Raw genomic sequence first — 24,340 nt, 5'->3', positions numbered from 1 at the left:
CGGCCAGCCGCCTCAAGGAAATGACTAGCAAAATCGGCTCCGCACACCGCGTTAGGAACGACTCGCGTATCGTGTTGTCCGCGCGGTCGATCTTCCACCGTCACGCCGGCTGCCTAGAGCGCAATTCATTTCTGAGCGCTCCGCCGCGAAAGGGTTAATTGAAAAGTGTCCAGCGATTGTCAACAGAAAAGGCGTTATTCTCCAATACGATGAGGCAAGACCGCACTGCGCAAGACGAACCCTGGAAAAAATTAATGAATTGGGGTGGGAGGTACTGCCTCACCCACCATACTCGCCCGACATCGCACCATCGGATTTTCATTTATTCCGATCGCTACAACACTTTCTAAGTGGCAAAAAATTTGAAAATTTGGATGATATTCAAAATGCCATCTCCAGATATTTTGTTCAAAAACCAATTGATTTTTATCGATCCGGCATTGAAAATTTGCACACTAGATGGCAAAGGGTTGTTGATAACGAGGGTGATTGAAATAAAAACTTGTTAAGAATTTATCTGTTTGAATTTAATGTAAGAAAACGACATTACTTTTCGGTCCCCCTAATACAATCAAAAAGATCTATGAAAAAGCTAACACCAGGGTAAAATCAGGAACCACACTAACTAATAGAATTGACATCACAAAAGGAGTACTACAAGGAGATACACTGAGCCCCACCCTATTCTCGGTAATGTTATATGACATCGACAAATTGTTTGTACAACATGGCCACACTGGAGTGATCAAAAACATGGAACTTCTCCTCTTCGCCGACGATTTGGTAATCACAGCCAATAACCTCATCGACCTACAAGATAAACTGAAAACATTAGAAGAGTACTGTAGAGAAAACGAGATCGAAGTTAACACCGAGAAAACGAAAATATTGCCATGTAGTAGATCAGGAAAGCAAACCAAGAAGAAACGTATTTACTATAATGGTAAAGCAATAGAATACGTGAAGAGCTACCTCTACTTAGGAACAAATTTTACATCCACAGGAACCTTCTCATTGGAGGTAAAAAACGCCATATCAAAGGCAAGAATAGCGATAGGAGCTATATGGAAACCGTTAGTTATCTCAAAATGCACTAGTTGGGAAACGGCAAACAAACTCTTTGACACAGTAACTCTGTCAACTCTATTTTATGGAATTAGCATATGGGGGACTAGATATTTAAAAGAAGTGGAAAAAGAATAGACAGAATTCTTTAATAGACTCTTAGACGTGCCAAAAAACACTCCAGGCTACATAATCAGACTAGAAGTAGGTAGAGTAAACCTGGAATATGAAATTATGAAAAGAATTCTCAATTATTGGACCAGAATATTAAATATGAGGGACAAGAGATTCCCCAAAAGATGTTTGGAAAAGCTTATAAACATGGACGCAAGAAACCTGGACCCAAGAAGAAACTGGTTTACCCAAGTAAAGGCAATACTGGAGGGATATGGCTGTGACGGCGAAATCGTCGAAACAGCAAATCTAAAACGAGTCAACAAAGACGAAGTAATCTTAAATAAAGTCAAAGAAATGCTTTTCCAGAATGACAAAACTACAGCCCTATTTATCAAAACATAAAAGACCTCTCCGGAACTAAACTGGATGTTTACCTGAAATTGAATATCCCAATAAAATACAAGAGAACATTCGCCCAAATAAGATTAGCAGGGAGGGGCGTATGGAGACTAAGAAGCAAAGACGGAACCGCTTATCATATTAACCCTTTGCACTTGAAAGGTGACTCTCACTTACCATGTGGTTTGATGCCGCAACTCGAGAGGTGACTCTCGCTCACCACTTGGTTTGCTGCGGTAACTCGATGCGCGACAGTAACTGTTTACGTTTAGTTTCTTCGACACGGGTTCCTACGCTCTTTCTGTATAATCTTATGAAGTGTAAAATGGAGATAAGACTTTCTTATCTGAAATTAGTCCGCAACCACGAACCGGACTACATTTTCGGCATTAGTTCGAACCTGACAGTCGTGGCAGAGAGACTACTAAAGTTAAAGTTTTTGATCCCTAAAAACATGGAACGTAATACTGAAATAAGTTCAAGTGAAGATGAGTTCGATTTCACGGTGCTTAACGAGGAAATTACGTCTCTACACAGAGAGCTTGTCGATACAGAGAATAACAGCAGTAGTGACGATAGTGACGAGTAATAGACAGTGAATGTGACAGCGATACTGATTCTACAGAAGACTCACAATCGGACAGTACTGAATGGATTAGTTGCACTGAATCTGAAGAAATACCGTCAAGAATACCATTTATAGCCGGCGACACTACTGCAGGACCGCACGCACCACCAGATAAGAAAGAACCATTGGATTTTTTAAAACTCTTTGTTACTAATAAACTGGCGAATGGAATAGTTATTGAAACTAATAATTATGCTACAAAAAAGTTAGAAGGAAAGACATTATCACCGTACTCGATATGGCGAAATTGGCGGAATGTAACTATTGAAGAAATGTGGGCATTCATTGGTGTTATAATAAATATGGGGACAATGCCGTTGGCAAATTTGCAGGAATATTGGTCACGGAATGATGTCAGCTACATCCCTTTTTATTCGAACAAGTTCACGAGAGATAGATTCAATCAGATTTTTTGGATGCTTCATCTAAAGACAATCCAAAGACAAGATGCAGGACCACGAACACGCTTACAACTGTTTGGCTGTTTTCTTGATTATATAAATTCAAAATTTTTTAAGTATTTTACACCGAGAAGAGAGATTTGTGTGGATGAATCTACGGTCAAGTTCAAAGATCGGATCTCTTTCATAACGTACAATCCGAAGAAACCAACCAAATGGGGAATCAGAGTTTATACGATGGCAGACACTTCCGGTATCAACGAAAATACCATTGCATCTTTATACAATGCTGCTGGAAAAAATGCCTGGTGCTCAAGGATATCATATGTTCACTGATCGTTATTACACAAGCTATATCTTGGCTGAAGAATTATTGAAATTGAAATGCCATCTCGCAGGAACTATCTTAACAAACAGAAAGCATATACCAGAATAAATAAAAAGAACAAAATTCGAAAAAAAAATCAACAGTAGCATACCGGAAAAGAAATACATTAGTTTTAGCATGGAAGGACAAGAGGGTTGTCACATGCTTGACTAACTGGAACAATGCAGGAATGACGCCTGTAAAATGAATTTTTGCGAGGTGGAGTAGAAGTGACCGTCAAGAAACCTAACGTAGTAATAGATTATATCAAACATATGGGCGGTGTCGATCGTGTAGATCAGTATGCCTCAACGTACTGTTTTTTAAGAAAATCGCTAAAATGGTGGCGTAAACTGTTTTTTTGGGGTTTAGAAATTTGTTCAATAAATTCATATATTTTATATAAAGCCACTAAACAGCAGAGAAGCGAACAGCCGCTTAATCACTTGCGATATTTGAAAACATTAGTCCACAAATTGACTGGAGATTTTCGCCAGCCACGCGACCGAGCCTCGACTTCAACCTCCGATTCCAAAGATATCCGCTTGAATGGAAAGCTACACAATATTCTAACAGGAGTTAGAAAGGACTGCAAAATCTGTTCTCAAAGAAATAAACCCGGAAAAAGGCATCAAACGACATATTATTGTAATACTTGCCCCGACAAGCCGGGCATGCATCTTGGGAATTGTTACATGAAATATCATACAAAGAAAAATTACACAGACTAATATTTAAGAAATTATGTTTATAAAAGTGTAAAGATATATAAAATGTTAAAATATAAAAATTTTATACATTTGTAGCTACGCCAATGACTTCTGTATGCCCTCCGCCAAGGCCGTGCGAGTCTGGCTATGGTCAGTTCTCGCATCTGGTAGCCAGATTCGCACGGGTCAGGGTTTTTCCTGACCAGCCAACTTTCTGGTGAAAGTTGGCGCCTTTTTTGTTACGCGCGCTTTTCCGCCCGCGCTTTTCGGTAGCGCGGCTTGCTCCCTGTCCTTGTCTAAGGACAGGGGCATATAACCCGAAAAACCGGCGGAAACAAGACAGTCGAAAACGACGATCGGCAGAACGTCAATCGTTCGCCTCACACCGTTATTTTATTTCACTGTATTCATCGCTTTTACTTGCGCTAGCAATTAATGTTCACGCGTTCCGCGTCTAATTAAAACGAGGTTTGAAAGGGTGTAGAGTACGGCTTTATTAACCTTCGTCTTCTCCTACCCTTCCCCTCATATTAATTTGTGTGTGTAATGATTTTAAGTTACTGGTAAGAAATGCGTCAAAAAGGCTGCGAAACGTCTCGAGTTGCTGGTGCGCCGCACGAAAAAGGCCCCGAGTGCAAAGGGTTAATCCTATAGAGCATTTATGGGGAGAGCTTGATCGAAAAATACAGAAACACCGAATAACAAATAAAAATGACTTAAAACATATTTTAGTGCAAGAATGGGGAAAAATAAATAACATAGTAACAAATAATTTAATTAATTCTATGCCTAAACGTTTAGAAGCAATTATAAAATCAAACGGGTACCCAACCAAATATTAATTCTTAATTTATTTTGGTTTTTAAGATAAAATAACGAGTGTATGAATACTTTTTTCCTCAGTATTTTTTGTAACACCTGCAAATTTTACTTGTTACCTTGTAAATACTTCTTTATTGCTTAATAAAATATATATCTGTAAGAAATGCGAGATTTCGGCGGCGAAGTGGTGGCCTGGACTTTGTCGCCCAGGAAGAGAAAGAGCGCGGGTACCTGAGGGTGCCATTAACTAAGCCCTTTCCCCGGAAAGTCGAACGAGGGGGCTCCAATGGTTTTTCGGAGCAACGCGGGATACGACACAGAGAGGACACTTTGGAAATGGCCGTCGAGCGAGACGGACACCGAAGCATTTAGCAGTCGCTTATCACTTTAATACATTTTTGGTTAATAATCCTGTGTTAAATTTACTTAAGTCTTGCTAACAAATCAGGAGTGGGACCAGAATCGCGTGCTGTACGAAAACGTGTGAACAATATGAGTAGGGGAAGTGAATCCGTCGCACGCCCGAGGGAGGAGCGCGAGCCCTCCGTAGAAGACTCGCGAAGACGGAGGCAGGAAGATGATTGTGGTGCGCGAATCGCGCGGTTGGAGCGTTTGCTCGAAGACAGCCTTCGTTCGCGACAGCGGTCGCGATCGGGGACGCCGGCACGCTCGCGATCGGGGACGCGTCGACGCTCACGGACACCGGCACGCTCGCGGTCGCCGGACAGACGCGGGTCTCGCCCGTTCGGAAGCGAGAGAAACCAATTGGACCGACTAGAGCAGATGATCGCGAGCATCAGTGGGGGCTCATCAACGCGGGCTCGTACGCCGACACGCACCCGTCTGGGGGATGAAGCACTCATCCCAGTGTTCGACCCGGCGAAGGGCGATATCACAATCCTCCAGTGGGTTAAGCTGGTGGACGACGTTGCTCGTCGCTACGGATGGGATGACCTGGCGGTTTCGAAGCTGATCGCCACGCGCCTGCAAGGATACGCCCGGAAGTGGTACGACACCCGCCGACGAGCTACCGCCACGTGGGCGGAAACGAAGGTCCTGCTCGCGGGCCGGTTCAGGAAGGTGGTCCCGTTCAGCCGGTTACTGAGTGAGGCCATGGCGTACCAGACGCGGCCGGGACAAAACCTGGGAGACTATTGCTTCCAGAAATTGTATTTAATACAAGGATTGGACGCGGTATTCCGGGAGGAGTACCACGTCGACATGGTGATCGCGGGAATAACGGACCCTGGGGTGGCCCGCACCGTGCGCTCGGCACAGAACACGGAATCGGACGCTTTGTACGTATTCATGAGTTCACTGGGCGATATGCCGCCGCGCGTGCAGGTAGCGAAGGATCGTTCCGCGCCGAGCACATGCAGGGGGCCAAGACCGCCTGCTACAAGGACAGCAGGTAAAGGCGGGGTGGGGAACAGCGACCGTCCAGCCCCGAGAAGCGGCAAATGTTACCTGTGCGGAGGGGCGGGGCACTTCGCGAGGCAGTGCCGAAGAAATCCACAGGAGGGTGGTCCGAGTAAACAGGTAAATACTTTGAACCATTCTACGACAAGCACGAACATGTACGAAATTGGAATTCGTGTTAACGGAAAACGGACCGGTAGCCTCGTTGACACGGGTAGCAAGTGTACCGTTATGCGCGCGTCGGTAGCTAAGCGGTCCGACATCGCGACCGAGGAAGTAGCAGGTACGTTCCTGCGGGCGTTTGCGAGGCAAACGGTGGTAGTCGACAAAGTACCTCGGGAGAACGAACGCGAGCAAGGAACGTCAACCAGGAGATCCGCTGGCAAGAAGAGGAACAGCCCATGTCGGCGATCCCGCGGGAAATGGTTATACCAACACCTATTGCTGAATACCTGTCCCTGATAAATACCAATATAATACCGAATGGCGACAATGTGAGGGTTAACATTCCAGAAGCTACAGTTCCCCAGAATAACGCAAATGGTAACATCGCTGGTACCTTTGGTGTCGCGGATGCAAATTCGCACAACGCGTATGAAACTAACATAGCGCCATATGTCACCATGCGTAACATACAGAGCTGTGCTGGAAACGAGCAGCTACCACCGCTGCCGCCTGAATTACACCCTGCAAATACGTCCCCAACAATGAATTTGTTGGGTTATATACCCAGAGCTAACTTCTCCCCGGACGCAAAAAGCCTAATGGAGGGCTATCGCTTCGAAAGCGGTCCAGGATTATCCGGACGCCTCAGGCTTTGTCCTGCTCTGATGGCTGACGTCAGCGCGTCATTATACCGGCTAGAGTCGAGGTTCAAAATGACAAGAGTTTCCGATCTTGCTAGGAAGCCTAATATCGCGTGCTCTGTCTATAATGAATACGGAGTACTTCGGTATGGGAATGACGCTAACACAGCGGTATTGGCCGATCAACCGCCCACTATTAACGCCCTGTTTTCGTTTGGTACTACTACAGCATCCCAGGCCACGATCTTTGGCTTCAAAAAGAAAAGGTCTGTTCAGGTTAGGGGGTTGTGCTATGTGGCTGCAAACAATGCCTCACCCCAGGGATGGAATGCCCATATAAATGACCATTTTAATATGGTTGGAATGCACACGGTGCACAGTGGGCCAGGTACCCCCCAAAATTCAAGATTTCATCCGATTTTTCTGAAACTTGGTAATTAGGGGTTTTTGAGGTCGCTGATAACGAATATAACACTAAAAATTCAAAATTCAAAATATCGGATTCACAGCGGTATCTATAATATTAAAAAAATAAGATTTTCTAATAAAAACGCCTGTAGTTTGCCTACAATTTCTGTAGTTTCCAGAGCCTACCACGAGAAGGTTACAGTACGATTTGAAGCTCCGTAATTACCATTTCAGTAATTCGGGGTGCTTTATTAGAGTGAGTCCCCTTGTCTCTCACTACTCAAAATGTTAAAGAATGTAAGTTAGTCGTCTTGCTGCTATTTATCATTCTGTAGGTAACGTCAATCGTTTTTTATTAAACATACATATATTTAAAATTCTGTCAGTTCATTTGCCAGTTCAATCTTATCTAATTGTGTGAAAGTGTGTAGAAGATCTGTATTTTTACTCCCTTCGTCATCATCTGTATTCATGTCTTCACTGTCACTATCATGTACATGAGAAATAGTACACATTTATTTCAGGAGCAGCTATCAAATGATTTATCTCTGGTGGAATGGATACAAATTTCTTTTTTCTTTTTACTAATTAAACGACCTGTCATATGAGACAATTTATTGTTGTAAAATGTTATAAATTCATCAGCTTCTAAGGAGTCAAGAGCTTATCTCCCGTTATGCTTTTCAAGTAAAGAAAAACCAACAATTTTTAAAAATTTATAACATTTGACAACAATAAATTGCCTCATATGTTAGGTCTTCTTTAGAACGGTTTATGGCACAATCAACTGCAAAAATATGGTATTTTCATTTATTGTTTGTATGTTTTGAAGTACACCCTGGCGAAGATCATTAGAATTGCTTTGTTAGATTTTTAATTATTCTTGCTTCTCGGGCTGAATAGCTTAATAGCATGCCATAAACCACGAATTTCATTTGATATATTTCGACACAGACACGAAATTCCCCTTCCGTAAGGTTTTTCCGCTATAACTCCTTAACTATGCAGAATAAAAAGAAATGCCTTAGATAAAAAGTTGTTAGGTTTGATAACATCTTTCCGAATATGGAAAAATTAATATGCCATCTCATTTAAAAAAAAAATGGGTGTGGAACCATTTCCACCCTTAAGGAACTCACCCCTACAATGTCTTACATTCTAAAATGTTAATCCCTATATACCATTTAACATCTAAAAGTTTCAAGTTGCTATCTGCAATGGTTTCTGAGAAAACAGCCTTTACCTGTTCCGCCCGGTGTGTACACTACCGGCCATAAGTGTTTACCCACCTTCAAATTTCGTTACTATTCAAATGACAGGTATTTTATTGTTATGAAAATGTCCGTATCATTAAGTCCTAAATATAAGGCTAATAAAAACCATCCAAAATATTCTGTACATACACAATCAGGTACTGTAAATGAGTTTACAGTTTTTAATGAAAAACGACAATTTTAGAGTTCAGGTAAAGAAACCCATTTTTCTGAAATTTTTAAAACGGTCGGTAGGGAATTTGAACGCAGATAATACGGGCATCTTATTCTTCTCAAATTTCATACTGTATGTATTTCATACTGCATTAAACTTTCATATAGTAAACAGTTGATTTTTAAGTGCTTAATAAATTTTGCGAAAATTTCAAATAATGTCGAGGAGAAAAGAATTATCGATTGAAACGCGCGCTCTAATAGTGTCCCATCATAGCACCGGAAAAATGGTAAACCGTAGAACCGTGGACTACAATGTTAAAAAATATGAAGATACTGGCAGTTTATCCAACAAAAAGCGATCAGGGCGGCCAAAAATAACCAAAAATATCAGCAGAAGATCGGGAAATCACAATAATAAGCAAACGTAATAGAAGAAAAATGGCATCGGAAATTACAGCTGAAATAAATGCATTTCGCCCTGAACCAGTAAGTTCGACAACAGTCAAAAGGCGCTTACGGAAAGCAGGTTTGCATGGACGAATTGCCATGCGAAAACCCCTTCTACGCAAACAAAATAAAGCAAAACGGTTAGCCTGGGCAAGATCACATAAAGATTGGACATTGGAAGATTGGAAAAAAGTGCTCTGGACCGACAAGTCAAAGTTTGTGATATTCGGCTCACAACGGAGGATGTTTGTCCGAAGATCGGCAGGAGAACGAACCCTTGAATCCTGCATATCACCCACGGTAAAACACGGAGGAGGGTCGGTTATGGTTTGGGGTTGTTTTGCGAGCACATCTGTGGGCGACTTGGTCAAAATAGATGGCATATTGAATAAAGAACGCTACAGAGGAATTTTGGAGACGAATGCCCTTTCTTCGGGAACGCGACTAATCGGAGAAAACTTCGTGTTCCAACAAGATAACGACCCCAAACACACCTCCAAATTATGCCGTGGATACTTAGAACAATTGGAACGAGAAAAAAAAATTGTAATTATGACCTGGCCTCCTCAAAGCCCCGACCTGAATCCCATTGAGCTTTTATGGGAAGAACTAGACCGACAGGTACGAAAAGCGGCCCCAACATCTACACAAACCCTCTGGCAACAATTACAAGATGCATGGTCTAGAATAGAACCACTCACACTCACAAAATTATTGAACAGGATGTCGAAATTATGCGAAGCAATAATAAAAGCGCGCTGTGGAAATATCGACGAAACTAAAATTTAGATATAATTGTGTTAATTTTTGTAACAAAATTGGAAAAAAACATTGTTTTTAGTAATATATGTTGCACTATTAAAAAATAAATTAAAAAAATTGTTTAATTGTTTTTGTATTATTTTGAGGGTGGATAAACACTTATGGCCGGTAGTGTACATATGTGGAAAAAATTTTGGTTACGATACGTTAATTTTTGTCAGTTTTATACGCTTTTGAATATGGAAGCAAACAAAGTGCATTTTAGGCATTTAATGCTTTTCTTTTACCGGAAAGGCAAAAATGCTACACAAGCGACAAACAAGATATGCGCTGTTTATGGCGAAGGTGCTGTAGCTGAAAGAACTGTGCGGAAGTGGTTTGCTAGGTTTAAAGCTGGTGATTTCAGTCTTGAAGATCAAGAACGCCTGGGTAGGCCTTCCACCACAGATGAAGATCAGATTAAAACAATGATCGAGAATAACCCACATCATACGACGCGTAAATTCGGAGAAATGTTAAACATATCAAAATCGACCATCCACGAGCATTTTGTAAAGCTTGGCTACGTAAACTGGTTTGACGTATGGGTTCCGCACGATTTAACGGAGAAAAACCTGATGGATTGCATTTCCATTTGCGACTCTCTCTATAAACGAAACGAGGAGACACCGTTTTTGAAGCAACTAGTGACGGGAGATGAAAATGGATAATTTACAACAATGTTCAGCGAAAACAGTCTTGGGGAAAGCGGAATGAACCACCATTAGCTACCCCACAACCTATTTGTATATAATGCGGACAGGTAAATTAAAATATTAAAGACCTCAATAAAACCTTTACCTGTACTCGTACCTCTAAAAGCGGCTTCTCCCAGACGGAAAAACCCTAATTTGTTCTAGCTGTACGCAGTTTTCAGAAAATATATTAGAATCAGTTCGACTTTCAAACTGTAAACATCTATTGGAAATTTGTATTTCTGCGCTTGTTCAGTGAGAGCGAAGTGGTGATTTAATACTAAAAATGTTTCGACCTTGGGAAAGCTCATATTCTTCTCATGATTACCGTCGTGAACAAGTATTAAATGAACAGCCTGAAGAAGGAAATAGTGTACAACAGGGTGAAGAAATTATTAAAAGAAGACATTTATCACAAGACGCACAAGATATTTGTCTAAATGTGTGCAGGAACTTAATGAAGATCTACGGCATGAAAAAAGAAGAAGCCATTAAAAATGCTGCAACACTAACGGAGGTTTCAACAACGAAAATTCGGACATTGTTTACATCTGGCATTAAGCAAAGGAAGAAACGCAAGGACTACGGAAAAAACAAAAAATTAACTCCCTTCCTAGAGCACCGTATTAGGAAACAAATTTATTTTTCGTACAAAGGAAACGAAATACCCACAGTTGAAACTGTATATAGAACACTACCACAGACGCAAGGAAAATTTTCGGAAACGTCGTTAAAAAGGTGGTTGAAACAGATGGGATTTCGGTATAAAAAAATCTGCAAAAGAACAGCAATTGTAGATCATGAAAGAATCATAAATTGGAAATCAAGATATCTAACATCAATTGCCAAATTTCGACAACAAAATAAAGCAATTTATTACTTGGATGAGACGTGGTTTGACACACACGATACTGCAGCAAAAGGATGGACGGATTCATCTTCACAATGTATCGCGAAAACACCAACGAGTAAAGGAAAAAGACTCATCATTTTGCATTGCGGCAGTGAAGAAGGATGGGTGCCAAATTGTCTGGAATTGTGTGGTTACAATTTAAAAGACTGTAATGTGGATTACCATAAAAATATGAAGGCTTCCATATTTGAACAATGGTTTCAAAGAAAGTTATTACCAAACATAAAGCCTAACAGTGTGATAGTGATGGATAACGCACCATACCATTCAAGACAGGTCCAGAAAATTCCGTGCAAGTCAAGTTCGAAGGTGGAAATTCAAGACTTTTTATTAAAATATAATTTATTTTTTGAAGACAATTACACCAAAGATGAATTATTAGAAATTTTGAAAATTGGAAAATTTTAAAAAAGATATGTTATTGATGAAATAGCAGAGAAGAACGGGGGTTACTTTTTATTATAATAAACGCAAAAGTATTTAACAAAATCCCACAATATAATACATTCCAATATTTATACCGAAAATCCAAAAAATTGTTCATACTGCAATGAAACATCGTTTCGTTAACAATTTTTAAAACCTGGCCAAGTATCTGTAGCGTGTAACTAGTGCGCGCCAATAGAGAGTAAGTCACACCTAGACCCGCGCCAATAGCAAATAATATTAACACGCACCAATAGGGTGCGAGCGTAATTAGTAAATTAGGTACCTGAAGCGTGTACCGATAGGGCACTCTCCACGGTCCGCGCACAGGAAAAGGGCGTATATAAGGACGCCCGAAAAATGGCAAAACAGGTAGTCCGGGACAGCGAACTGAGGAAACCCTGTACTCGATTTAACTAAACATTTAAACCAGCGAACTCTGTAACGACGAATAAATCTTGTTCAACACAACATTGCACGCTTACGATTGGTGTGTGGTTTGAGGACTAACGAACCCACAATTTCAATGTTCCGGCAGCTAAAACATGTTTACTTTGACGCCTGACCGATTTTACGACCTCGCTATATCGTGGCCCCGACTATACACGAAAATTCTTGTAGTTTGCGATACATCTTATTATAACGCTGAAAAATTGAATAATAGATTTTTTTTAGTTTAGTTTTATCAACCCATATTATAAAATGAATAATAACAAGAATCTCAGTAATATTGCTTCGACAAGTACAAAGAGAAAGCGATTAGTTATTACGTCTGATAGCGACTGCGAGGAAATTGTTTGTCCTGTTCGGAATCAGCGTAGAATTATAGTATCTGATAGTGAAGAAGAAAGTGACAGTGCAGATCGTGAAATTAATTTTACATCAGATGAATGGTTATGGGAAAACAAGGAAAATGAAAGCAAAATTTGGCAGTACTCACGGGTTCCTGGAATGAACATAGAAATGGGAGAACGAATCACAGCTCTGCAAATGCTAAACCAAATTTTACCAAAAGACTTTTGGAATATCATTGTTACAGAGCAATCGTTACGCGAGACAAACAATAGGAGCTGCAACCCGAAAATTAAAACAATCTGAAGAATATTGGAGGGATACGAATATAGATGAAATTCGTGCTCATTTTGCGTTATGCATCTTGATGGCACAAGTAAAAAAGCCGAATGTCCAATTCTATTGGTCAAGAAGAAGTATTATCGAGACTCCCATTTTTCGGAAAACAATGCCATTACGAAGATTTGCGCAACTCTCCCGTTTTTTACACTTTTCAAATAATGAAGTTGGAGATAAAGATGATCGTTTATGCAAATTACGAGTTATAATCAATTATCTCAATGAAAAATTTATAAGTATTTATACTCCCGATGAATATGTGTCATTAGACGAATCTCTCATGAAATATACCGGTCGAATGTCATATAAACAGTTCAATCCGTCAAAGAGGGCACGTTTTGGAGTAAAGTTTTATAAGTTATGCGAGTCTAAATCAGGATATTATATGATATTTAAAATATACACAGGCCAAGATAAAGTGAAAAATTCAATCACCAGTGCTTCCGAAAATGTTACCATGTTTATGTGCACGCCAATAGCTAATTTCGGACACACCTTATTTATGGATAACTGGTATTCTTCGCCAAACCTGTTTCAAAAATTGCAATCCATGCAAATCAATGCCATAGGGACAGTAAGATGCAATAGAAAGAATATGCCGAAAGATATGCCGAAGCTATTTCAAGATCGTGCAAAGGTATTTTAGCTGCAAAGTGGAAGGATAAAAAAGATATATATTTATTGTCCACGAAACATAAAAAAATTGAAATGATGGAAGTGGAGAAGAAGAGACGGAAAAATAATATCACTGTTACAAAGCCCAATATCGTGTTGGAGTATAATGATGGCATGGGTGGGGTAGATCACCAAGATAGCTACTTATCTTCTTTCTCACTTATGAGAAAATACATAAAAAGTTATAAAAAAATATTTTTTTTACCTAATGGATATTGCACTTTTTAATGCTTATGTTTTATTTTCAAAGACATCGAATATACCAAAAAGCAAAAAATACACGTTTTCAAAATTTCGATTAGATGTGGCAGAACAGATTTTAGAAAGTGTATGTATGCCTGAATACACAAAGCGTGGAAGGCTGCCTGCTAGTGATATACCACTTCGATTACAATCAAAACAATGGGGCCATTTTCCAAGGAATATTCCACCCACAGAAGCTAAAAAAAATCCTCAAAGACGGTGTAAAGTGTGCGCCAAACATAAAAAACGCAGCAAGACTACTTGGGAGTGCAAGGAATGCCTTGTGGCATTACATATTCCAAAATGTTTTGAAATTTACCATACAGAAGTAGATTATTAATTAATAAAATGTTATTGTTGTTGTCAATATTCATTCATATCCGTGTAAAATTCTTTATGTAAGACCCTACTAACGCGCTAAGGCACTGCTTAACCCTTGTGTAGGCAACCGAAATGTTCACCGTTGCTGGGTACCCGGGTACCCCCGTGTCTTATTCCGATACATAGGATATGTAGAGATAATTTTACTTCTTTTCATTTCCGCTATTTTCGATTTTCTCTTCCTACAATATTTTAGGTACAGTTTCAAAAGATTTGAGAGAAAATATTATCGGAAACTACAATAGTTTCATTATAAGGTCAATAGTTCTTACGATCCGCATCTATGCATTCACCCTCGCTCTCCATACCTTTGGGACGATGGCAGAGTGATGCAGAGTCTCTTATCTTGTATATATAAACAAGTATAGGAACCCACGAAACGAACTAGATGACGAAATGAAGAACTGAATTAGTTTGAATCAGTTTTTTGTACGGGTAGGATCTGTATCGTGAAAACGTTTCCTGTACAGTTTTGTTCTTCATAGTAAAGTGTCTGCATGAAATATAGTTTTTCACTTCTATAAGTGATTTCTATAGTCCTACGTAAAAATGGAAGAACTGTCAGCAGAAGAATTTTCAAGGTAAATCAAATCTACATATAATACATCAAAATAATTATCAATTTAGTATACCAAAGTAGCACATCGAACATGTGTGTAAAATTGTTTTTAGATTATCTCGGGCAGAACAGGATATTTATTTAGCGACATTATTGGGAGAAGAATATTCTTCTGATAATATATCATTGGATGGTGAGGATGAAGATTGGTTGCCGGGGCCACTGAATGATGAAGTTTCTGACACCGAGCAGAATATTGACGAAGAACAGATAGAAGATACAGTAACGACCGAAGAGTCACCCGAAGACGACGAAGATCGTATAAATACAGAAAGAGAAGATAATAATTCATCTCAAACTGTTTTTGTTGCTAAGGATGGGACCATCTGAAACAACGAACCACAATCTCACCATCAAACACCATCTTACAATATCATTCGAGAAAGAAGTGGTCCACATCGATCTACACGCATGTTATCGATTCGGGATACTTTTAATTTTATTTTTTCAAATGAAATGATAGACATTATTGTAAGACACACGAATCGAAAGGCGACTGCTGTGTATCAAAAATACAATAGCGACAATCCCACAAAACTGAAAACGTGGAAATCTCTTATGACAGAAGAATTGTCCGCCTTCATAGGTATTTTAATTACAGCCGGTGTAAATAACTCCAATGTAGATCACGTATACGATATGTGGAAGACGACTTCCTACCCTTTATACCGGGCAGCTATGGGTGTAAATACATTTCGTAATATTTTGCGATTTATTCGATTCGACGATGCAAATACACGAGCAGAAAGGGCAGTCCAGGATAAGCTAGCTCCTATAACAGATATATGGATAATGTTGAATGCAAATTTGACAAAAGCGTATAAACCATCAGAGAATTTAACTATTGATGAACAATTATTCCCATATAAAGGTAGGACTAAGTTCACGCAATATATGCCATCCAAGCCTGCTAAGTATGGTATCAAGATCTGGTGGCTATCCGATTCTGAAAATTATTACCCATTATCTGGGCAAATTTACACTGGCAAAAGTACATTGGGTCGCGAAATAAATCAAGGGGAGCGAGTGGTAAAAGATTTGGCTGGTGCGTATAAAGTCGGGCAGAAACATTACTACGTGTTTAATCCTCGACAGGTATGTCAGCCGCCCGACCCTTAGATTTCTTAGTATGTAGTTCTATTGTATATATTTTTCGCCTTCGCTCGTTTCGTAGCAGGGTAATTTTATGACGCCACGGCAGTCGTGCTCCTTTCGGTCTAAGAATTTGCTTTTACCTTTTATTGTCTCGTTTTCTACTTAGAATCTTCGCCCCCTTTTTCACTTGTACATTTTTGCATTTTATGGTCACCAGAGCCGAAGCGCGTCTTAACGTTATTGTCTGCTACGGTGATTGTTCGAGGCACTCGGAATTCCCGCGTGCGTCACTCAAGGGTACGCTTGGTACCTGAGAGTGACCTATGGTCTGGGGGGTGGCATTTTCGGGTAGTTTTTCCCACCTATGATTTAACCAATAGTTTTCGCCAGCCACCCTTCCCCACCACTATCGAAAAATGTACTCAACCTATCTGTTACGTCGTAACAAAGGACGAATACCATCATGCATCGCACTTGTAGTTTTCCTAGAAAATAATAATTCTCACCACTTAAATTCCTGCTCGTACATGCTCGATGAATATACATCTGCGTAGCAGATGTAAGTCCATCGACGTTCCAAAGGGGACACCGGAAACCGAGAATGCGTAAAATAAACCTTTTCAATGGCCTACTTCCAATCGTGGATGTAGGTCCCATCTATGTCACCAAGGATGCGCCGTCGGAGTTCTTACGCAAGGTACGTAAACCTTGACAAGGACTTCGACGGTCGTAACACGGCGCGAAAATAATAGAAGTCCCTTTTGAAGCGTCGAACGGTCAAGTCTCGGCACTTGTGGCATGGCGCCGTTAGGGCTAAACTCTCGAGACACCAGCCAGGCCCTGCCATAAAGTATCGAGAAACCCGAGGACTTCGCGTTAGTCACGGAAGTGCATGGTGGTACGCGTGCCCCTTCCCTCGTTTCTATCTCTGATGGGATGGAGACAAAGTCGACCAATTAGGTCAAATTTTGTGCTTCACCCCCATTGGAGCCTCGAAGCGTAGAGAGGGAAATCGCGCTTCCCTCAGGAGGAATCGTCCTCCGAAAAGACACAGAACAATTTCAACACTCGTAGTAAATAGACCAAAGTCAAAACTCGTACACCAGAAAAAAAACGCGATCGTTCTCGTCCAGACTCAATCAGCTTCCTTCTGAAGCTCGTGGTTTGCGAACTGATTAAGTCGCCGGCCGATTAAATTGCCCGGCGAAGTGGACGTTTCCCTCGTGGATCACCGAAAGTCGCACGAGTCAGGAAATTCCACCATCACGGCGTTACTCTGACACCCGAGTCGGAAAAAGGGCGCATCTCGCAACACTATCCGAGGGCCTCACCCCCGCGATGCGTCCTCGCACGGAGGTGTCGTAGGACCTTTCGCGGAAGGGAACATTAGAAGCCATCTGACCACACCAAGAGTAGGGTCACTAGAAGTTTTAGACCATTAGTAATAGTTGTTTGTCCTCCGCCATACGGAGGTGGTCCTTCGAAGACGAACCATTAGACTTAGTTGGCACTCCACGTGCAAAAATCGACAAGGCTCGAAAGGTTGATTGCAACGACCACGAGCATATCAGAAACACTACGAATAACTTTTTCACAACTGTTCCCTTAGCAAAATTTCTGTTATCTTGGAAATTGACAATTGTAGGCACAATAAGGAAAAACAAAAAGTATATTCCTAGAGAAATGGCACCATCCAAATCACGCGAAGAGTACACTTCTTTATTTGCATATCATGAAAATATAACACTTTGTTCCTATGTGCCGAAAAAAGAAAAAGCCGTCATATTATTGTCAACAATGCATACTGGCAATGTTGTTTCTGGGCCAAAAAGAAAGCCGGAAATCGTTGAATTTTATAATCGAACAAAATCTGGGGTGGATACCATGGATCAGTTGTTAGGAAGATACACTACAAAAAGGCGAACTGTCAGGTGGCCATTAGCATTATTTTATAATATAATTGATATCGCTAGTCTTGCCCCCTACATTATTTATAAGTCAAACAATAATATGTTATGTAAAAAAACAAACGACCGGCGTATATTTTTACGACAATTAGGAGAAGATCTCTGTATTCCAAACATTCAAAATCGAGCCTCAAATATTCAGATAATGCGACATTTTGCAACAAAATTAGCAGTAGATAGTGTACTAAGTCCATCACACAGAATAAACATTCCTTCCAGTTCTGCCCAACCGTCATCGTCTTCGTTAGATGAAAGTGGAAGAAAAAAAGTCGTAGGGTCGTGTTACATATGTCACGCAGATCATATGTATAAAAAAACGCAGAAAAACAAGAAAAAGCTGTCAAAAGCGTACACAACCAGTTTGCGATGAGCATGCAAACACTATTACAATATGTAAAAGTTGTCCAGTTAATATTTAATAATTACGATCTCAACTGTTTATGTTAAAAAATAAATACAATCAAGAATTTTATATTGTGTATAATTTACTTGTAAAATTTGCATTTATAACTAGTCTAAATATACTTCCTCCTCTATGGCTACCCGGGTACCCTGGTTGTGTAACAAGCGTATATACAGGTTTGAAGCTTAATTATTTCAAATATGTATATTGTATATTTTGTTTTTCACAAAACATGAATCGACGTAGAAGAGTTCAAAGAATGGGGATCCAGAGCGACTTTGTGATATTTTGTCAAGACCATAAAAAAATAGTACAGGAAATACAGAAATGGGTACCTGGGTACCCGGTTATACACACAAGGGTTAAAGGTTTGCGCTCACAGACGCGGTGCGGCGTCAATGTAACGCCTTACCGCATGTTATATTGTAGAGCGCGGCACGGCAACCGAAAGTTAAATCGTAGCGCAAGTGGTTAACTGAAGCCAAATTTACGACAAATCTACTGGACTCATTCAGAACGAATAGTCCAGATTTTGCCGTTAAGAAACTAAACAGAATACTGGAAGAGATATGCAAACAAGCCATACCACGCAAAAAATCGGTGGGGAGGCCCGTTCCTTGGTGGACAGGCACTCTGACAAAATTACGCAAAGAAGTAATAAAAAGTAAAAGAGCAATGGCGAGAACGCGCAAGCTGCAGCTACAGGAAGCGATTCCAAATTGCTGCAAAAGTTGTGACCTGGAGATATAACAAAACAATTAAAACATCCAAAACTCGAACGAAACATAAATAAAAATAAAAGTAATATATATACAGATTGTGCTGTGCACTTTCCAAAACGAAATTACAAAAATGTCTGCAATAAATAAATAAATAAATAAACAAAAATGTCTAAAATGAAGTAGATATGGGTTCGCCTCCACGTGGCGGGGACGGAAACGAGGGCAATAAACCCTGTGGCTAAGAAACCCACAAAAACGAAAAATACAAAATTCGAACAAAATAGCTACAAGGTACAGTAGCGGACAAAAGTTTAAGACGATGATTTGTAAACCGGATTACAAACATCTTATACGCATATTGTTCTTCTATTCGGTTTGTCTCTTTGGAATAACGTAGCTGTATGTTTGACCTTCGTAACCTCAGACAGTCAGTTGTTAAATACAAACAATGTAGGAGTTACAACAGTTAGTTACCGCTTAGCACTTGGAAACAGTGGACATTAGTTTAAGACGATCTGTGTAAAACGTGAGTACGAGTACAGTTTTTGAACATTTTGATTCTGGAATGTCAAAATCATTGTTTAGTGTACCTTTTATTGCTTAAAATTCATTTAGGTAGGAACAGACTATGGGTAAATCAAAGAATTTACTTGAAAACGAAAGGGAACAAATCGTAAGGCTGCGAAAGCAAAGTAAAACCTTCACCGAAATAGCAAATATAGTGAACAGGTCAGAAACGGCTTGTAAACAAGCTTGGTATAAATTTTTAAAGACAGGCATGTATTGCGATCAACCGAAAAACGGAAGACCACGGAAAACAACACCGAAAATGGATCGCCGGATTCATCGATTGAGCGAAAAGGATCGTTTTCGTAGTGCAAATAATATTGCTGCGGAGATAAACTATGAAAACGATACACAAATTAGTGCTAGAACTGTTAGGAGAAGATTAGAAGACTTTAACTTAAGAGGACGAAAACCCCAAAAGAAACCACTGCTGAGTTCTAGGAATCGAAAAAGACGACTTGCATTTGCTAAAGCTCATAAGCATTGGACAAGTGAAGATTGGCAAAAGGTATTGTTTTCTGACGAATCGAAATTCAATCGCGTCTGTTCTGACGGGATACGGTACGTTAGACGTCGAATTGGCGAAAGTTTGAAAACACAGTGCGTTTTAAAAACTCTTAAACATGGTGGTGGAAACGTTATGGTGTGGGCGTGTTTTTCTCGAAGCGGCCCTGGTCCGATATGTCGTATCAATGGAATTATGGACCGTTTTCAATACATGGACATACTCAAGAACACAATGTTACCTTTTGCACGCAACAATATGAGTGATGATTTTATTTTTCAAAATGATAATGATCCGAAGCACACGGCTCGGATTGTGAAACAGTTTTTTCAAGAAGAAAATATTATCGTGCTGCCGTGGCCGTCCCTGATCATCACCAGATATTAATCCAATCGAGAACTTGTGGAGCATCATAAAAAAGACAGTACAAGGTTATAAACCGAAAAATTTGAATGAACTTTACTCTACAATTGAAACAGCTTGGAGTAATATTACGGTAGATCAATGTAAAAAACTACAACATACAACTACAACATAGATTCAATGCCAAGAAGATGTACCGAAGTGATAAGAAATAACGGATATTGGACAAAATATTGAATTTAAACAAAAATTGTGCATATTTTTTTACCAAAACTTAATATTTTTTGTGTAGTCTTAAACTTTTGACCGACGAAATATTATACAGATTTCGTTCCTTTTTTTGTAACTTCGCTACTGAGCAAAATATCAAAACGAAATTTTTTTTGTAAGTGTATAAACAAATGTCTAATTAGTTAATACCAAAAGTAGAACACTGTATTTATATTTTTTATGGAAAGTAAATCAATTATTTATTTTTTCCATTTCGTCTTAATCTTTTGTCCGCTACTGTATCTGTATTAGGAAACAAATAGACAAAGATTATGATCGAAGCAGTAATGAACTCAAAGCTCGTAAACTGTCACATCAATGTGAAACACATAGACATATCGGATGTGCATCGACTATCGGAAGTTGAACGCCATCACGATAAAGGACAAGTACCCACTGCCCCTGATCGACGATCAGATCGACAAACTTGGAGGTCACACGTACTTCACGGGATTGGACACGCCCCAAGGCCACTACGACTTTTTAAGAATGCCGTTCGGACTGACGAATGCTCCGACCGCATTCCAACGGCTCATGGACAAAGTCCTGGGTTCACTCAAGGACAACATTGCGTTCCCGTACCTGGATGACACTATAATACCGTCGCGTACGGTAGACCTTTTTAAGAATGCCGTTCGGACTGACGAATGCTCCGACCGCATTCCAACGGCTCATGGACAAAATCCTGGGTTCACTCAAGGACAACATTGCGTTCCCGTACCTGGATGACACTATAATACCGTCGCGTATGGTAGATGAGGAGATGGATCGACTACGGCGGGTACTGGAGACCCTACGCGCACATGGGCTAACCCTGAACCTAAAGAAGTGTTCCTTCTTCAAGACGAAGATAGAGTACCTCGGAAGGAAAATTAGCGAGGAAGGAGTCTAGACAGGACAACGGAAGGTCGAAGCCGTAAAGGAAATGCGGGCGCCAACAACAGTCAAGGAAGTGCGTCAATTCATAGGGCTCGCGAGTTTTTTTAGGAAATTTATTCGCGACTTCGCAAGGACCGTGGAACCGATCACGCGGCTGACCAGGAAGGGTGTCGCGTGGCATTGAGGAGAGCCGCAGGACCAGGCCTTCCGCAATGTGAAGCAGATGTTGATTACGCGCCCGATGCTGTCGATCTTTGACCCGAAGCGATCAACGGAACTACACACAGACGCTAGTTCCCTGAGCGTCCGAGCAATGCTGATGCAACAACGGAAGGACGGGCGTATGACGGTCGTGGCGTACTTCAGCAAACAGACCACGGCGGACCAACGACACTACCATTCTTACGAATTGGAGACAATGGCAGTCGTGTTGGCGTTGAGGTACTTCCGAGTTTACCTGCTCGGTCTCACGTTCAAAGTGCTAACGGACTGCAACGCCCTGAGAACGACGTTCTCGAAGAAAGATTTATTACCACGAGTGGGGCGCCGGTGGTTGGAGGTGCAAGAGTTCACATTCGATATCGAGTACCGCGCTGGAGCGAAAATAGCACATGTGGACGCGCTGAGCAGGAATCCGTTGCCGATCTTGGAAATCGCGCACGTGGACATCACGGAAGGCGATTAGATAACGGCGGCTCAGCTACAGGACGACCAATTGATGCGTGTCCGGGAAATTCTCGAGACCAACGACCGAAAGCCGGAAACGAAGCACTACTTCGACGAATATATACTGAAGAAGGACAAAATATACCGCCGAAAGACAAAAGAACAGTCACTTGTTTGAGTACTAGAGATGACACGGGAATGGTGACCGTCAGAAGGATTGCACGAGGTGGTGTGGAAATAATGGTCAAGAAACCGAACATTATATTGAATTACACAAAATATATGGGTGGTGTTGATCGGGCGGATCAATATGCATCGACATATTATTTTCCGCGAAAATCGTTAAAGTGGTGGCGTAAGCTTTTTTTTGGGGCATGGAAATTTGCCTCATTAATTCCTATATATTGTATAAATTAGAAAAAAAGAAAAGAGGGGAAAGGCCACACAGTCATTTGCGCTTTCTAAACACGCTTGTGGAGCAACTGAGAGGACCCTATCGCCAGCATCGTGAGCAAGCGTCGCTACAAATGCTACAAAACAAGAAAATTTACGTAACGACAAACAACAACATCACTAGCGAAACCATCGAACTTCAAAACGGACTGCAACAGGGAACAGTAACAGCACCCGTCCTATTCAACATCTACAACGCAGACATACCAAGCCTATTCGGCATCCCGGACGACACAACCACAGGAATTATACAATTTGCAGACGACCTCATCATATACACAAAAGGTAAAAACACCAAAAAACTAAAAAACAAAATACAAGAACTATATAACAAAATCAATGATTATTACGCAACATGGAAACTAAAAACAAACCCGCTCAAAAGCGAAACAATACTATTTAGGAAAAAAATAAAAAACCAATGCCAAACCTTCAAAAAGACGTATAAGACCTTCCGGATCACGTCCGACAACGACCCAATGCCACACAAAAAAATAGTCAAGTACCTAGGCATAAACCTCGACGAACGAATGACATTCAACAATCACATCAACATACAACTCGAAAAAGCAAGAAAAGCCTTCCAATCAAACAGCAAACTGTTCCACTCAAAACACCTAAACAACAAAATAAAAACCATCTGCTACACACTAATAATAAGACCCATAATTACATACGACTGCCCCGTATGGTTCAACATAAACCCAACCACAATAGAGAAAATAAGAGTATTCGAAAGAAAATGCCTAAGGACATGCACAGGACTTCACAGAAAAGAGGAGACAAACTTCAAACACCACATAAGCAACAAAACACTATACGAAACAGCAAAAATACCCAGAATCGACAACTTCATAATTAACACGTTGCGTACCAAGCGTGATTACGTTTTGTTTCCTACCGGCCCAAGTTTTTATCTCGGCGCACTAGAACGATAGCGGAGAGATATGCGGGAAAACCAACAATGTAACTCGAGTAGATCCATGCATTGTCGATTATCTACATTTACAGTGCTATCGACCTATGTAATTGATACATTGTTTTGTTCCGAAATAATCTTATTGGTAAGTAGCTTATTTTGGATTTGGAAACGTTTATCGCATTCCCTGGAAAGCGATAAGCGTTTCGGTTAGAGCAGCGTGGTCCAAGCGTAGCGCGACGCGCTCGAGCCCTTCCCCCACTCGATCTACTCCGTTCCGCAGAACGTTGTCTTTCTATAGTTTACGCGACAATGTAGTCAAAAGAATCACATATACATCTTTCATGTATAGATTATTCAGTTGAAAAGCATACTTTTTCTGAAACGCACATCAGTAATTTTTTATCCCAAAAATGTTCATTGGACGGCGTGAAAGTACAATTGAAAGTGAGAGTAGTGATGAAAACGTTGTGAGTTTTAGAAGAAAAGTTAGAAATAGAATTTCGTCGAGTTCAAGCTCGGATACTGATGAATCATATGCAAGTGAAGATATTGAAGAATTACTAGAAGAACTGGCTTTAGACGAAGAAGAGAAATTGAACACAGCTGATAATTCATTGGAAAATAT

At 40.5% G+C, this 24,340-nt stretch overlaps 7 protein-coding genes across 7 annotated transcripts; all 7 read left to right on the top strand.

Moving 5' to 3' along the window:
- Positions 1-2,035: 2,035 nt before the first annotated feature.
- On the top strand, positions 2,036-2,946 carry LOC108577229 (piggyBac transposable element-derived protein 1-like). Its single transcript, XM_017940361.1, has 2 exons — positions 2,036-2,159; positions 2,207-2,946. Exons 1-2 carry the CDS (start codon positions 2,036-2,038, stop codon positions 2,944-2,946), a joined length of 864 nt encoding a protein of 287 aa, XP_017795850.1.
- A 7,074-nt stretch (positions 2,947-10,020) lies between these two features.
- LOC108577228 (histone-lysine N-methyltransferase SETMAR-like) lies at positions 10,021-10,491 on the top strand. Its single transcript, XM_017940359.1, has one exon. The coding sequence runs from the start codon at positions 10,021-10,023 to the stop codon at positions 10,489-10,491; it is 471 nt and encodes a 156-aa protein (XP_017795848.1).
- A 310-nt stretch (positions 10,492-10,801) lies between these two features.
- Positions 10,802-11,836, top strand: LOC108577227. Its single transcript, XM_017940358.1, has one exon. It carries the CDS (start codon positions 10,802-10,804, stop codon positions 11,834-11,836), a length of 1,035 nt encoding a protein of 344 aa, XP_017795847.1.
- A 1,860-nt stretch (positions 11,837-13,696) lies between these two features.
- LOC108577226 (piggyBac transposable element-derived protein 4-like) lies at positions 13,697-14,243 on the top strand. Its single transcript, XM_017940357.1, has 2 exons — positions 13,697-13,783; positions 13,911-14,243. Exons 1-2 carry the CDS (start codon positions 13,697-13,699, stop codon positions 14,241-14,243), a joined length of 420 nt encoding a protein of 139 aa, XP_017795846.1.
- Positions 14,244-15,359: 1,116 nt separating this feature from the next.
- LOC108577224 (piggyBac transposable element-derived protein 4-like) lies at positions 15,360-17,652 on the top strand. The gene is made up of 2 exons (XM_017940356.1): positions 15,360-15,998; positions 17,644-17,652. The coding sequence occupies exons 1-2, from the start codon at positions 15,360-15,362 to the stop codon at positions 17,650-17,652; spliced, it is 648 nt and encodes a 215-aa protein (XP_017795845.1).
- A 2,064-nt stretch (positions 17,653-19,716) lies between these two features.
- Positions 19,717-20,600, top strand: LOC108577232. The gene is made up of 2 exons (XM_017940364.1): positions 19,717-20,148; positions 20,560-20,600. The coding sequence occupies exons 1-2, from the start codon at positions 19,719-19,721 to the stop codon at positions 20,598-20,600; spliced, it is 471 nt and encodes a 156-aa protein (XP_017795853.1). The 5' UTR covers positions 19,717-19,718.
- A 537-nt stretch (positions 20,601-21,137) lies between these two features.
- On the top strand, positions 21,138-21,524 carry LOC108577223 (RNA-directed DNA polymerase homolog). The gene has a single exon (XM_017940355.1). It carries the CDS (start codon positions 21,138-21,140, stop codon positions 21,522-21,524), a length of 387 nt encoding a protein of 128 aa, XP_017795844.1.
- Positions 21,525-24,340: the final 2,816 nt, after the last annotated feature.

This window comes from Habropoda laboriosa, unplaced genomic scaffold, assembly GCF_001263275.1.
Source record: "Habropoda laboriosa isolate 0110345459 unplaced genomic scaffold, ASM126327v1 scaffold700, whole genome shotgun sequence".
In the NCBI taxonomy this organism is placed as follows: domain Eukaryota; kingdom Metazoa; phylum Arthropoda; class Insecta; order Hymenoptera; family Apidae; genus Habropoda; species Habropoda laboriosa.
This window is presented reverse-complemented; position numbering and strand designations above follow the sequence as displayed.

Bases quoted from the DNA above. Each gene is read 5' to 3' on its own strand.
- LOC108577228 (XM_017940359.1), top strand. From the start codon at position 10,021: ATGGAAGCAAACAAAGTGCATTTTAGGCATTTAATGCTTTTCTTTTAC.
- LOC108577229 (XM_017940361.1), top strand. From the start codon at position 2,036: ATGGAACGTAATACTGAAATAAGTTCAAGTGAAGATGAGTTCGATTTC. The intron at 2,160-2,206 runs GTGACGAGTAAT...CTGATTCTACAG, and splicing joins TAACAGCAGTAGTGACGATA to AAGACTCACAATCGGACAGT.
- LOC108577232 (XM_017940364.1), top strand. From the start codon at position 19,719: ATGGGTAAATCAAAGAATTTACTTGAAAACGAAAGGGAACAAATCGTA. The intron at 20,149-20,559 runs GTGAAGATTGGC...AATCCAATCGAG, and splicing joins AGCTCATAAGCATTGGACAA to AACTTGTGGAGCATCATAAA.
- LOC108577226 (XM_017940357.1), top strand. From the start codon at position 13,697: ATGGAAGTGGAGAAGAAGAGACGGAAAAATAATATCACTGTTACAAAG. The intron at 13,784-13,910 runs GTAGATCACCAA...TTATTTTCAAAG, and splicing joins ATAATGATGGCATGGGTGGG to ACATCGAATATACCAAAAAG.
- LOC108577223 (XM_017940355.1), top strand. From the start codon at position 21,138: ATGTGCATCGACTATCGGAAGTTGAACGCCATCACGATAAAGGACAAG.
- LOC108577224 (XM_017940356.1), top strand. From the start codon at position 15,360: ATGATAGACATTATTGTAAGACACACGAATCGAAAGGCGACTGCTGTG.
- LOC108577227 (XM_017940358.1), top strand. From the start codon at position 10,802: ATGTTTCGACCTTGGGAAAGCTCATATTCTTCTCATGATTACCGTCGT.